Genomic DNA, 15,922 nt, shown 5'->3' with positions numbered 1-15,922 from the left:
GACAGGTTGTAACGTCCCATTTTAATGGATCTCGGTAGTCTTAATAAATCCTCCGTTACCAGATTCAAAAATACATCCGCAGAGCTGACATCATTTGTCACCGGGGGCATCTTTTTACTCTTATTTTTTAAATTTGTGAATGGACCATTCCCCCTATGATTGGGATCCACGTCTCCCAAATGGAATAACAGACGTACATCTGATAACATATTATCAGGAATCCCCAATTCATTTGATGTCTTCCTATCCTCTTTAGCAAAATGTTTTTTCCATCTTAATTTATGTGCGAAGAGATGTAAATCCTTTATTGTTTCAAATCTGTCATAATCTGTAGAGGGGACGAATGAGAGTCCCTTACTTAGGACACACATCTGGTTAGTTGATATAGCTCGTGAGGATAGATTTAGGACTTGGGGTACTAGGGTGAGTTTTGATGATTTTGTCGATTTCTGAGCGGGTAGCTCAGTTCTAAAAAATCTCTCTGTGGTAGGATTTCTTACCACTTCCCCTGGTACTACCTCGTCCTCCTCTACCTCTCCCTCTCCCCCTCTGTTTTGAACTAAATCTGTGCAATCAATTTCTCATGGGCTATCAGGATTAAATGGTATGAGACAGTAACTTCCTGGATACAGTTGATATGCAAAAACCATACTCTTTGTATTGATGAATACATATATCACCCATTGTTCCTCATACCTCCAGGAATCCATCTCCACCAAGGACTACAACCGGCAAATAAAAAATGAAACGATGTCACCCGCCAGGAACCATCTTAACTCTATTCATGTTCCAATACTGGCGCTGAGTACCTCCCCAACTTCTGGTCCCGACGCGTTTCGTTATCTCTCATCAGGGGATACCGTTGGGGCTGTTCAAACCTGCCGTACAGCCAACGCTGCTATCCATGCGCGGGGTCAGTGCTGTGTAAGCCGGCCTTATATATGCGCCTTCTGTCTATGTTTCCAGCTTCATTGACGCGTGGGTGCCGATCAAATGATCGCGCATGAACACTGGATATGTGCTCATTAGAATGCAGCAGTTAGCCGGATGTTCGGACCGCCGTATACCCGGCTTTTTGTGGAGCGCAAAAATCCAAGATGCGCATGCGCTACTATCAGAGGCTGTTACAATATGCAACCAGGATGCATCGCTCACCTTGCCTATCAGCTGACACATGCTTTGGTGTGCGCCCAGTGCAACAGAGCCTTTTTAATAGAGTATAGAAATTTTGTTACTTTTCCTTTTAGAGATTTGAGTAAAGGTTATGTTTTAATCATCGACGTATATACAGGCCATATATATTTGGATAGAGACAACATTTTTAGAATTTTGGTTATAGACATTACCACAATGAATTTAAAAAAAAAAAACAATTCAGATGCAGTTGAAGTTCAGACTTTCAGCTTTCATTTGAAGGTATCCACATTAAAATTGGATGAATGGTTTAGGAGTTTCAGCTCCTTAACATGTGCCACCCTGTTTTTAAAGGGACCAAAAGTAATTGGACAGATACAATAATTTTAAATAAAATGTTCATTTTTAGTACTTGGTTGAAAACCCTTTGTTGGCAATTACTTTCTGAAGTCTTGAATTCATGGACATCACCAGACGCTGTTTCCTCCTTTTTGATGCTCTGCCAGGCCTTCACTGCGGTGGTTTTCACTTGCTGTTTGTTTGTGGGCCTTTCTGTCTGAAGTTTAGTCTTTAACAAGTGAAATGCATGCTCTATTGGGTTGAGATCAGGTGACTGACTTGGCCATTCAAGAATATTCCACTTCTTTGCTTTAATAAACTCCTGGGTTGCTTTAGCTTTATGTTTTGGGTCATTGTCCATCTGTAGTATGAAGCGATGACCAATCAGTTTGGCTGCATGTGGCTGGATCTGTGTTATGAACAGGTGATTCACAACCACAATGGACCTAGTGGTTAAGAGCACACAAAGTGACCTGATAGTTACTAACATAGGACGAGCTCTGAGACGTGGGAACTCTGCTGACCGCAATCCCTAATCCTATCATACCACACTAGAGGCAGCCGTGGATTGCTCCTAACGCTCCCTATGCAACTCGGCACAGCCTGAGAAACTAGCTAGCCCTGAAGATAGAAAAATAAAGCCTACCTTGCCTCAGAGAAATTCCCCAAAGGAAAAGGCAGCCCCCCACATATAATGACTGTGAGTTAAGATGAAAATACAAACAGAGATTAAATAGATTTTAGCAAAGTGAGGCCCGACTTACTGAATAGACCGAGGATAGGAAAGATAGCTTTGCGGTCAGCACAAAAACCTACAAACAACCACGCAGAGGGGGCAAAAAGACCCTCCGCACCGACTAACGGTACGGAGGTGCTCCCTCTGCGTCTCAGAGCTTCCAGCAAGCAAGAAAAACCAATATAGCAAGCTGGACAGAAAATATAGCAAACAAAAGCAACACAAGCAAAACTTAGCTTATGCAGGGCAGACAGGCCACAAGAACGATCCAGGAGAAAGCAAGACCAATACTGGAACATTGACTGGAGGCCAGGAACAAAGAACTAGGTGGAGTTAAATAGAGCAGCACCTAACGACTTAACCTCGTCACCTGAGGAAGGAAACTCAGAAGCCGCAGCCCCACTCACATCCACCAGAGGAAGCTCATAAACAGAACCAGCCGAAGTACCACTCATGACCACAGGAGGGAGCTTGACCACAGAATTCACAACAGTACCCCCCCTTGAGGAGGGGTCACCGAACCCTCACCAGAGCCCCCAGGCCGACCAGGATGAGCCAAATGAAAGGCACGAACCAGATCGGCAGCATGAACATCAGAGGCAAAGACCCAGGAATTGTCTTCCTGACCATAACCCTTCCACTTAACCAGGTACTGGAGTTTCCGTCTCGAAATACGAGAATCCAAAATCTTCTCCACTATATACTCCAACTCCCCCTCAACCAAAACCGGGGCAGGAGGATCAACGGATGGAACCACAGGTGCCACATATCTCCGCAACAATGACCTATGGAATACGTTATGGATGGAAAAAGAAGCTGGAAGGGTCAAACGAAAAGACACAGGATTAAGAACCTCAGAAATCCTATACGGACCAATGAAACGAGGCTTAAACTTAGGAGAGGAAACTTTCATAGGAATATAACGAGATGACAACCAAACCAAATCCCCAACACGAAGTCGGGGACCCACACAGCGCCTGCGGTTAGCGAAACGTTGAGCCTTCTCCTGAGACAATGTCAAATTGTCCACTACATGAGTCCAAATCTGCTGCAACCTATCCACCACAGTATCCACACCAGGACAGTCCGAAGACTCAACCTGCCCTGAAGAGAAACGAGGATGGAAACCAGAATTGCAGAAAAACGGCGAAACCAAAGTAGCCGAGCTGGCCCGATTATTAAGGGCGAACTCAGCCAAAGGCAAAAAGGACACCCAATCATCCTGATCGGCAGAAACAAAACATCTCAAATATGTTTCCAAGGTCTGATTGGTTCGTTCAGTCTGGCCATTTGTCTGAGGATGGAAAGCCGAGGAAAAAGACAAATCAATGCCCATCCTAGCACAAAAGGCTCGCCAAAACCTCGAAACAAACTGGGAACCTCTGTCAGAAACGATGTTCTCCGGAATGCCATGTAAACAAACCACATGCTGGAAGAACAATGGCACCAAATCAGAGGAGGAAGGCAATTTAGACAAGGGTACCAAATGGACCATCTTAGAGAAGCGATCACAAACAACCCAAATGACCGACATTTTTTGAGAGACGGGGAGATCCGAAATAAAATCCATAGAGATATGTGTCCAGGGCCTCTTCGGGACTGGCAAGGGCAAAAGCAACCCACTGGCACGAGAACAGCAGGGCTTAGCCCGAGCACAAATCCCACAGGACTGCACAAACGAACGCACATCCCGCGACAGAGACGGCCACCAAAAGGATCTAGCCACCAAATCTCTGGTACCAAAGATTCCAGGATGACCAGCCAACACCGAACAATGAACCTCAGAGATAACTCTACTCGTCCATTTATCAGGGACAAACGGTTTCTCCGCTGGGCAACGGTCAGGTCTATTAGCCTGAAATTTTTGCAGCACCCGCCGCAAATCAGGGGAGATGGCAGACAAAATTACCCCCTCTTTGAGAATACCCGCCGGCTCAGACAAACCCGGAGAGTCGGGCACAAAACTCCTAGACAGGGCATCCGCCTTCACATTTTTAGAGCCCGGAAGGTACGAAACCACAAAGTCAAAACGGGAGAAAAACAGCGACCAACGAGCCTATCTAGGATTCAACCGTTTGGCAGACTCGAGATAAGTCAAGTTCTTGTGATCAGTCAAGACCACCACGCGATGCTTAGCTCCTTCAAGCCAATGACGCCACTCCTCGAATGCCCACTTCATGGCCAGCAACTCTCGATTGCCAACATCATAATTACGCTCAGCAGGCGAAAACTTCCTGGAAAAGAAGGAGCATGGTTTCATCACCAGGCCATCAGAACTTCTTTGCGACAAAACAGCCCCTGCTCCAATCTCAGAAGTATCAACCTCGACCTGGAACGGGAGCGAAACATCTGGTTGGCACAACACAGGGGCAGAAGAAAAACGACGCTTCAACTCTTGAAAAGCTTCCACAGCAGCAGAAGACCAATTGACCACATCAGCACCCTTCTTGGTTAAATCAGTCAACGGTTTAGCAATACTAGAAACATTATTGATGAAGCGACGATAAAAATTAGCAAAGCCCAGGAACTTTTGCAGACTCTTCAGAGATGTCGGCTGAGTCCAATCATAAATGGCCTGAACTTTAACAGGGTCCATCTCGATAGTAGAAGGGGAAAAAATGAAACCCAAAAATGAAACCTTCTGAACACCAAAGAGACACTTTGACCCCTTCACAAACAAAGAATTCGCACGCAGGACCTGGAACACCATTCTGACCTGCTTCACGTGAGACTCCCAATCATCCGAGAAGACCAAAATATCATCCAAGTATACAATCAGGAATTTATCCAGGTACTCTCGGAAGATGTCATGCATAAAGGACTGAAACACTGATGGAGCATTAGAAAGCCCGAATGGCATAACCAGGTACTCAAAATGGCCCTCGGGCGTATTAAATGCTGTTTTCCATTCATCGCCCTGTTTAATACGCACAAGATTATACGCACCACGAAGATCTATCTTGGTGAACCAAGAACCAACTAGCCCCCTTAATCCGAGCAAACAAATCAGACAGCAGCGGCAAGGGGTACTGAAATTTGACCGTGATTTTATTTAGAAGGCGGTAATCAATACAAGGTCTCAGCGAACCATCCTTCTTGGCCACAAAAAAGAACCCTGCTCCCAATGGCGACGACGACGGGCGAATATGACCCTTCTCCAAGGATTCCTTTACGTAACTCCGCATAGCGGCGTGCTCAGGCACAGACAAATTAAACAGTCGACCTTTAGGAAACTTACTACCAGGAATCAAATCGATAGCACAATCACAATATCTATGCGGAGGTAGGGCACTGGACTTGGGCTCATCAAATACATCCCGGTAATCTGACAAGAACTCTGGGACCTCAGAAGGGGTGGATGATGAAATAGACAGAAATGGAACATCACCATGTACCCCCTGACAACCCCAGCTGGACACAGACATTGATTTCCAATCCAATACTGGGTTATGGACTTGTAGCCATGGCAACCCCAACACGACCACATTATGCAACACCAAAAAGCGAATATCCTCCTGATGCGCAGGAGCCATGCACATGGTCAGCTGGGTCCAGTACTGAGGCTTATTCTAGGCCAAAGGCGTAGCCTCAATTCCTCTCAATGGAATAGGATACTGCAAGGGCTCCAAGAAAAACCCACAGCGCCTAGCATACTCCAAGTCCATCAAATTCAGGGCAGCACCTGAATCCACAAATGCCATGACAGAATAGGATGACAAAGAGCAGATCAAAGTATTGGACAAAAGAAATTTCGACTGTACCGTACCAATGGTGGCAGACCTAGTGAACCGCTTAGTGCGCTTAGGACAATCGGAGATAGCATGAGTGGAATCACCACAGTAAAAACACAGCCCATTCTGACATCTGTGTTCTTGCCGTTCAGCTCTGGTCAAAGTCCTATCGCACTGCATAGGCTCAGGTCCATGCTCAGATAATACCGCAAAATGGTGCACAGTTTTACGCTCACGCAAGCGTCGACCGATCTGAATGGCTAAAGACATAGACTCATTCAGACCAGCAGGCATAGGAAATCCCACCATGACATCCTTTAGGGCTTCAGAGAGACCTTTTCTGAAAATTGCTGCCAGCGCACATTCATTCCATTGAGTGAGCACAGACCACTTCCTAAACTTCTGACAATATATCTCTACCTCATCCTGACCCTGACACAGAGCCAGCAAATTTTTCTCTGCCTGATCCACTGAATTAGGTTCATCATACAGCAATCCGAGCGCCAGAAAAAACGTATCAATATTACATAATGCAGGATCTCCTGGCGCAAGGGAAAATGCCCAGTCTTGAGGGTCGCCACGTAATAAAGAAATAATGATCTTAACTTGTTGAACTGGGTCACCAGAGGAGCGGGGTTTCAAAGCCAGAAACAGTTTACAATTATTCTTAAAACTCAGAAACTTAGCTCTATCTCCAGAAAACAAATCAGGAATAGGAATTCTTGGTTCTAACATAAATTTCTGAACCACAAAGTCTTAAATATTTTGTACTCTTGCAGTGAGATGATCCACACAAGAAGACAGACCTTTAATGTCCATCACTACACCTGTGTCCTGAACCACCCAAATGTCTAGGGGAAAAGAAAGACAAAACACAGTACAGAGAAAAAAAATGGTCTCAGAACTTCTCTTTTCCCTCTATTGAGAAGCATTAGTACTTTGGGCCTCCAGTACTGTTATGAACAGGTGATTCACAACCTCAATGGACCTAGTGGTTAAGAGCACACAAAGTGACCTGATAGTTACTAACATAGGACGAGCTCTGAGACGTGGGAACTCTGCTGACCGCAATCCCTAATCCTATCATACCACACTAGAGGCAGCCGTGGATTGCTCCTAACGCTCCCTATGCAACTCGGCACAGCCTGAGAAACTAGCTAGCCCTGAAGATAGAAAAATAAAGCCTACCTTGCCTCAGAGAAATTCCCCAAAGGAAAAGGCAGCCCCCCACATATAATGACTGTGAGTTAAGATGAAAATACAAACACAGAGATGAAATAGATTTTAGCAAAGTGAGGCCCGACTTACTGAATAGACCGAGGATAGGAAAGATAGCTTTGCGGTCAGCACAAAAACCTACAAACAACCACGCAGAGGGGGCAAAAAGACCCTCCGCACCGACTAACGGTACGGAGGTGCTCCCTCTGCATCTCAGAGCTTCCAGCAAGCAAGAAAAACCAATATAGCAAGCTGGACAGAAAATATAGCAAACAAAAGCAACACAAGCAAAACTTAGCTTATGCAGGGCAGACAGGCCACAAGAACGATCCAGGAGAAAGCAAGACCAATACTGGAACACTGACTGGAGGCCAGGAACAAAGAACTAGGTGGAGTTAAATAGAGCAGCACCTAACGACTTAACCTCGTCACCTGAGGAAGGAAACTCAGAAGCCGCAGCCCCACTCACATCCACCAGAGGAAGCTCATAGACAGAACCAGCCGAAGTACCACTCATGACCACAGGAGGGAGCTTGACCACAGAATTCACAACAGATCTGAGCACACAGTATGGTGGCTCTGAATACCTCAGAATTTATTCGGCTGCTCCTGTCCTGTGTCACATCATCAATAAACACTAGTGACCCAGTGCCACTGGCTGCCATGCATGCCCAAGCCATCACACTGCCTCCGCCGTGTTTTACAGATGATGTGGTATGCTTTGGATCATGAGCTGTACCGCGCCTTCGCCATACTTTTCTCTTTCCATCATTCTGGTAGAGGTTGATCTTGGTTTCATCTGTCCAAAGAATGTTCTTCCAGAACTGTGCTGGCTTTTTTAGATGTTTTTTAGAAAAGTCCAGTCTGGCCTTTTTCTTCTTGATGCTTATGAGTGGCTTGCACCGTGCAGTGATCCCTCTGTATTTACTTTCATGCAGTCTTCTCTTTATGGTAGATTTGGATATTGATTCACCGACCTCCTGGAGAGTGTTGGTCACTTGGTTGGCTGTTGTGAAGGGGTTTCTCTTCACCATGGAGATTATTCTGCGATCATCCACTACTGTTGTCTTCCGTGGGCGCCCAGGTCTTTGTGCATTGATGAGTTCAGCAGTGCTTTCTTTCTTTCTCAGGATGTACGAAACTAGATTTTGCCACTTCTAATATTGTAGCAATTTCTCGGATGGGTTTTTTTCTGTTTTCGCAGCTTAAGGATGGCTTGTTTCACCTGCATGGAGAGCTCCTTTGACCACATGTTTACTTCACAGCAAACCTTCCAAATGCAAGCACCACACCTCAAATCAACTCCAGGCCTTTTATCTGCTTAATTGAGAATGACATAACGAAGGGATTGCCCACACCTGTCCATCAAATAGCCTTGGAGTCAATTGTCCAATTACTTTTGGTCCCTTTAAAAACAGGGTGGCACAAGTTAAGGAGCTGAAACTCCTAAACCCTTCATCCAATTTTAATGTGGATACCCTCAAATGAAAGCTGAAAGTCTGAACTTCAACTGCATCTGAATTGTTTTGTTTAAAATTCATTGTGGTAATTTCTATAACCAAAATTAGAAAAATGTTGTCTCTGTCCAAATATATATAGGCCTAACTGTATTCAATAAACATTTATATAAGCAATATGTGCTTATAGCGCAGACTCTCAGCTTTAATTTAAGAGTATTCATATCCTAACTGGAGTAAGGGTTTAAGAATTGCAGCTCTTTAATATGTAGATGGGTCTTTTTAACCCCTTCACGACATAAAACTTAAATCTATGTCATGACTTTGGTGCTACTCTGGTGCTGAACCCGCATCCTTCTCGCACATGGCAGCTGATTTAATCAGATACTATGGCAGCATGTTATACAGGAATAGATATTTATGTACCGTATTATTAATAGTTGGTGGTGGGATATATATGGAAAGGGATGTAAGTTGCACCTTTCTTGTTTCGGTCAGTTCTTCCAATCTTAATTTGATTGTAGCCATCATTGCAGGTGTAGAGGAGCCTCCGCCACCGCGTCACTCAGCATCCCAAACATTGGGGACCTCACAGCAGCGCCATCTTTATACCTTGTATTCTGTAATGTTGGATGACCTGCGGACCGCTTCTCATTTCTCATCGCACTCTTGTCCTTGCAGGGAAGTTTAATCTCCGGGTCGACTTCAGAGACTTTTCGAATAAACACACTTTCGCCTTGTACCGTGATTTCAGCATATCCTCTGAGGAGCAAAACTACACGCTGAGTTCTGTCCAGTTCCTGAAGGGATCTGCAGGTTTGTGTCCACACATCCCCCCATATTGAACAAGGGCTGCCCACACCCAGCTTTAATCGAGTCCAATATGGGCCCCGGGCATAGATCACTACGCAGATCGACCATATTCCCCCACTACCGTATTGGTATATAAGTTGGCAGATTGGCCATTAGGACACCAGGAAAGCTGCGGAGCCATAATGGCTGCAGGATTATGTTGTTAACTGGTATCCCACCTATGACATCCCAGCATTAGCTGCACTACGGAAAGAAAAAAAACATAATATCCAGCAAGATTTTGGGGAAAAAGTCACCACTAGGGTGCGCTCGCTGTGTGCACATTTATACAAAACTCCCTTTCCATTCCAGGCTCTGGGAAAGCTGGGTGGTGATGTGTAATGGCTCCAACACAGAGCCGCACTTTCCAACTGAGAGTTTTGCTGCCTTTTAGGCTCTGCAATTCATGGCCACATCTTCTGTCCCTTTCAGGAGATTCTCTAACCTACCACAGAGATTCTGCATTTTCTACAAAAGACCGTGACAATGACAGCGTGAAACATAACTGCGCCCAGACATACCGCGGAGGCTGGTGGTATAACGCCTGTCACTACGCCAACCTCAACGGCCTGTATCTGAGGGGAAACCACACCAGCTACGCCAATGGGGTGAACTGGCTAAGAGGAAGAGGCCAGCATTATTCCTACCAAGTGACGGAAATGAAAATCCGCCCGCAGCCCTGAGATCGGCGCCCACAGGAAAGCTACGTGTCAACAAAGCGCTGGCTGCGACCATGTTATCTGTACCAACCAATCAGAATCCAGTGTTCACCACTATTAAAAAGAAATGTGGCCTCTGATTGGTTGGAATGGACGGCATAGCCACTGTGATACGTAAGGCATTTAAAGTTTATTCCCTAAATTCTCCCCCAAAAGGAAAAAGTTGCAGAACTTCTCACTATATCTAATGTCGTAACCTGCTGAGCGTGACAGGAAAAGGCGCTAAATTGATTAAAAGCCTCATGCTCCATGATAAATTTGCCGATTATTTTTTGCACATTGGTGCATGTCAAGACGTTCTTGTAAATCAATTGCATGAAATCTTTTTAATGGTTTACTGCTTTCAGGATCTCTAATTGCTGTCAGTGAAAGGATATGCATGGATCTGCATCTGTATGTAAATAATAATGTTAACTCAGTAATATAATACTTGTATTCTTGTACATAGGGGCAGTATTATAGTAGCTGTATTCTTGTACATGGGGGGCAGTATTGTAGTAGTTGTATTCTTGTACATAGGGGGCAGTATTATAGCAAGAACCTAGGTTTGGCTCCCCTTTGTCACTTCCCTTAAGAAATAATTAATCTGCAGTTTTCATGATCGACTAATGCTCCATTCACACGGGGCTCTTAGAGCTCCGTTTCTCAGTATTTCTGTGAAATAAACTGTTCGGTAAGAAACAAGCAAGGAAAGGGTCATTCAGGAGTAAATGAGTGCAATGGTGGAGTGATCACACAACTGGGATCAGTGGGTAAGGATATAAATGACAGCCATGCTGCAGCCATATTGTCATGCAGGTTCCCTAACACATATAGTGCATGAAGAGAGAAAAAAAGAGTGCAGCACTCACCCAAAATCTTCCAGTAATAAGAAGTCCTTTATTTAAGCATTACAAGCCATTTCGGACGTGGCGCGGCGTAGACAAAACTGCAGATGGGAGCGGGAGTGAATGGAGACAAGACAGACGACGGCCGTTTCGCGCTCCTGCGCTTCTACGGGTCAGGTGAATAGTGCTGGTGATGTCACTTCCTTATATAGGGGTAGACTTACCATAAAAACACATATAAACATATATAAACATTGTTTAAAAACCAACCTGTCTCCTTCCAAGAACTGTAATTTACCGGCAAGCTAGATGAAATTTGCCATGTCCAATTTATCGTTAAGTCCCCATGGTCCCTGAGCATTAGTTTTCAGGATCCATCTGGCTTCCCTTTGCAGCAATACTCGATTGTGATTGTCACCTTGCTGTGGAAACTTAACCATCTCCAAACCAGCAAAGTTTAACAGGTTGGGATCGCCGCTGTGCACATCCTGCATATGTTTCACTAGGCGTACGCGTCCTTTCCCTGTTAGTAGAGTTAAAATGCTCACAAAATCGGACCATGAGGGGTCTTATTGTTTTCCCGATAAAAAAATCGGTTACACGGACAGAAAATTGCATAGACTATAAATTTGGTTTTACAAGTTATAAAATCCATTACCTTATGTTGTACGGTGCCAACTTTTAACGGGTTATCAGTCTTGTGCAGATGACACATGCTACAACTACCACATTTAAAGTTTCCCTGGGACATTGATTTCTTAATCCAATTATTATCCATGATAGAGAGCCGATTTTTTACCACTAAGGGTACCGTCACACAGTGGCATTTTGATCACTACGACGGCACGATCCGTGACGCTCCAGCATCGTAACAATATCGCTCCAGCGTCGTAGACTGCTGTCACACTTTGCAATGTACGACGCTGGAGCGATAATTTCATGACGTATGTGCGATGTAGAAGCCGTTGGTTACTATGCGCACATCGTATACAATATCGTGCACACCTTTGTTACACCATGCGATCATGCCGCCACAGCGGGACACTAGACGACGAAAGAAAGTTTCAAACGATCTGCTACGACGTACGATTCTCAGCGGGGTCCCTGATCGCAGGAGCGTGTCAGACACTGCGAGATCGTAACTATATCGCTGGAACGTCACGAATCATGCCGTCGTAGCGATCAAAATGCCACTGTGTGACGGTACCCTAAGTCTCCTATATTCACCGACCGTTTATATGCAAAAAGAGGGGTAAAAGCAGATAAATTTCTGAAGTCCGCATCATTTTGCAGTACGTGCCAATTTCTACGCACTGCAGCATGAATATCATTATCGAGTGGACTATGTTTGAACATGAATGTAAACTTTCGGTTTTCGACCCAATTTGTGGTTTTGCTTCTCCCTCTATTTTTTCTTTTACTGCCCTTTTTTAAGAGATCAATTTGAGATAATTTGGCTGCCCTCAATTCTGCCTGTTGTAAAATGGGCTCCGGGTAACCTCTGTTTTTAAGTCGTGTTTTTAGTTCTTGTACTTGGCTTATATACGTTTCCTCACAATTATTAATTTTTCTTAGCCTAACCATTTGACTGTACGGAATACTATGTCTAGTGTGGTTAGGATGGGCACTCTGGAAATGTAGAACATTATTTGTGGCCGTAATTTTTCTATGGACACTTGTCTTAATTAACCCCTCACTGATCTCAACTTTTACATCAAGAAATTCCATTTCTCTCTCATTGAAAACAGATGTGAACTTCATGTTTTCATCATTGTTTTCATTCAAAAATGCAACAAAATCGTTGAAAATCTGTTCCCCTCCATCCCACACAATAAAGATGTCATCGGCGAACCTCAAATACAGACGAATGTGCTTCAAATAGGGATTCTGGGGTCCGGTGACATGTTTCTCCTCAAACGCCGCCAAAAAGAGGTTCACGAAGACACATGCCACCGGAGTGCCCATCGCAGTGTCAACTCTTTGGCTATACCACTTGTCCAAAAATTTAAACATATTGTGTGACAGGACAAACTCTAAACCATCCAAAACAAAGGAAATAAAGTCCTGATCTTTTTCTGTGTTCTTGAGGATACGGTGGATTGCCTCTAGACCCTTCTGTTGGGAGATTCTTGTGTACAGATTGACAATGTCAATAGATGCTAAAGCAAAAGTTGGCTGCCAACAAAAACTCCTCAAAGCCAACAAGAAGTCGCCGGAATCTTTTACAAACGAGGGGATTTTTAGGAGCAGAGGTTTCAATAACCAGTCTAAAAACTGGGATAACGGCTCTGTCATCGAATTTTTTCCTGAGATTATTGAACGCCCTGGTTTTTTTTTTGCATTTTTATGAATTTTCGGGATGTTATACCAGTGCGGGAAACACGGGAATTCCGGCAATAGATTTTCAGCTCTCCCTTTAGTGATTGTCCCTTTCTCCACATATTTTCGTAACAATGTTCTTCATTTTTCTTTGATGTTATGAGTTGGATTACATTCCAACTTTATTTATGTGCCCAAATCATTAAGCTGTGATAACGCCTCCTCTATATAATAGGATTTGTCCAAGATGACTAAATTGCCGCCTTTATCGGCTTTTCTAATAATGACATCCTCCCATTTTTGTATTTCTCTAAGAGCGCGTTCCTCTTGGGCTGAAAGGTTCTTATGCGGTTGCTTATAAAGAAGCGCTTCTATATCCTTGATAACCAGATCCTGAAATAGATCTATGGAATTCCCAGGTGAAATTGGAGGCATCCAACTAGAATTAACCCCCCCTACAAACGGTTGAGTAGGACCAAACCCTTCGGAAGACGAAAGCCCCGCAGATTGTTCCATAATACTCGACTAAATTTGCCAACAGGGCGGTCATTTCCATGTCATCATGGTACATGATAGGGTACGCCATAAACCCCAAGGGACCCACTGTAGCAGGGGTATCAGTGGTGACAGAAGCTACACTTCTCTCAGTGCTCCTTCAAAAATGTTTATAGAGATGCAATTTTCTGATGCTTTTGAATAAATCAATTCTGAATTCACAAAAATCAAATGCCTCAGGTAAACAAAAATTCACCCCCTGTGAAAGGACCTTCACTTGGTCCGAGGATAAGACCCTTTTTGACAAATTAATGATTTGTAGTGCATTGTCAATTGCAGTGCTTTCACTTTGTGCCATTAACGCCTCCAGGATACATGTTTGCGTTTTTTTAGAGCGCTTTTTTCTCCCTCCTCGTCGGATTTTTTTTCCCCCTAAAGGGACTGCAGGCATAGAATTTGCTGCACTTGGTAACAACGAGTTCGAAGAGGTAGAGGCGACATCCTCACCGATCTCTTCGGTAGCACTAGCGTCTGAGTCTGTAATCCATCCATCGCGGGAGAACTTTTGTTTTTTCCCAAATTTCCTTGGGCGATTTTAAAAAAAAGTTTTTTTAGGGTTTTTTTTGTTCCATGAGAAAATTTGGCCCATCTCAAAGTCCCGTTTATCTCTAAGAAATTTTTCTTTTTTCTTTTCTTTAGTTTCCATTTGCACCATAACAAGTTTTTTCTCTAATTTCTTTTGAAAAATTCTATAATTGTCTTCACTCATGCGGGATGCCAATTCCTGTTTGGATTTCTCTAGTTGTTCACATACACTGCTGTAATCCTTTTCGTTTTGTGATATCACCCGCTGTAGTAAATTTTGGGAGCATTGCAGATGTACTGTATTTGTTCCCATGCCTTTTGGAAGCTGGGATCATCCTTAAATTGTGAGATTTCTTTAAAAACTCTCAAACCTCTTGGCACTCGATTGCACTCAACATAAGATTTGAGAGACTTAATAGTCCAATAAAGGCGAATTTCTCTTTCTGCCAAAGTATGAATTTTAAATTCCAAAGTCTTAGTGCTAATCAATTCTAGTTCATCCTTCAAGTTACAATCCATAAAAACCTCCGCAGCTCCCTTTCTGCCTGTCATTAAGCCACTTGAAACCTCTCCGTCTTTAGCCAGATCCACTATTCCTTCCATTTCCATGGTGGAATATGCAACGATCACAGCTCTCACTTCGTGCTCAGGTACACAGAAAACAGATCTGCTGACAAATCCAATTCAAAAAAGGCATGCACAAGGTGCAAGTATGACCGGCACTGAACAAGCTGCTATTCATCATATCACCTGCATGTGTGATCTAGAGAGGGCTAGACGGACTCCGTTCCCACTGAAGCTAAGGCGGTGCTATGCATACACAGTTTGTAATCCAAGCACATGAAGAGAGAAAAAAAGAGTGCAGCAGTCACCCAAAATCTTCCAGTAATAAGAAGTCCTTTATTTAAGCATTACAAGCCATTTCGGACGTGGCGCGGTGTAGACAAAACTGCAGAGGGGAGCGGGAGTGAATGGAGACAAGACAGACGACGGCCGTTTCGTGCTCCTGCGCTTCTACGGGTCAGGTGAATAGTGCTGGTGATGTCACTTCCTTATATAGGGGTAGACTTAGTGGTAAAAAATCGGCTCTCTATCATGGATAATAATTGGATTAAGAAATCAATGCCCCAGGGAAACTTTAAATGTGGTAGTTGTAGCATGTGTCATCTGCACAAGACTGATAACCCGTTAAAAGTTGGCACCGTACAGCATAAGGTAATGGATTTTATAACTTGTAAAACCAAATTTATAGTCTATGCAATTTTCTGTCCATGTAACCGATTTTATATCGGGAAAACAATAAGACCCCTCATGGTCCGATTTTGTGAGCATTTTAACTCTGTACTAACAGGGAAAGGACGCGTACGCCTAGTGAAACATATGCAGGATGTGCATGGCGGCGATCCCAACCTGTTAAACTTTGCTGGTTTGGAGATGGTTAAGTTTCCACAGCAAGGTGGCAATCACAATCGAGTATTGCTGCAAAGGGAAGCCAGATGGATCCTGAAAA

The 15,922-nt window shown here is 44.0% G+C and overlaps 1 protein-coding gene across 4 annotated transcripts in view; it reads left to right on the top strand.

Moving 5' to 3' along the window:
* The window catches only part of LOC138662257 (ficolin-1-B-like), a 68,366-nt gene extending 57,923 nt beyond the window's left edge, over nucleotides 1-10,443 (top strand). For 3 of the 4 annotated variants that reach the window (XM_069747650.1, XM_069747648.1, XM_069747647.1), the window contains exons 7-8: nucleotides 9,297-9,431; nucleotides 9,900-10,288. In XM_069747650.1, the coding sequence (XP_069603751.1) occupies nucleotides 9,297-9,431; nucleotides 9,900-10,150 (386 nt within the window). In that variant the 3' untranslated portion in view covers nucleotides 10,151-10,288. Of the gene's footprint in view, nucleotides 1-9,296; nucleotides 9,432-9,899 lie in introns of all 4 variants that reach the window. The other variant, XM_069747649.1, reaches the window with a different exon arrangement.
* The last annotated feature ends 5,479 nt before the right edge of the window (nucleotides 10,444-15,922 follow it).

This window comes from Ranitomeya imitator, chromosome 2 (assembly GCF_032444005.1).
Source record: "Ranitomeya imitator isolate aRanImi1 chromosome 2, aRanImi1.pri, whole genome shotgun sequence".
Classification (NCBI taxonomy): Eukaryota; Metazoa; Chordata; class Amphibia; order Anura; family Dendrobatidae; genus Ranitomeya; species Ranitomeya imitator.
The sequence above is the reverse complement of the archived record's forward strand: the minus strand, read 5'-3'. Positions and strand labels throughout refer to the sequence as shown.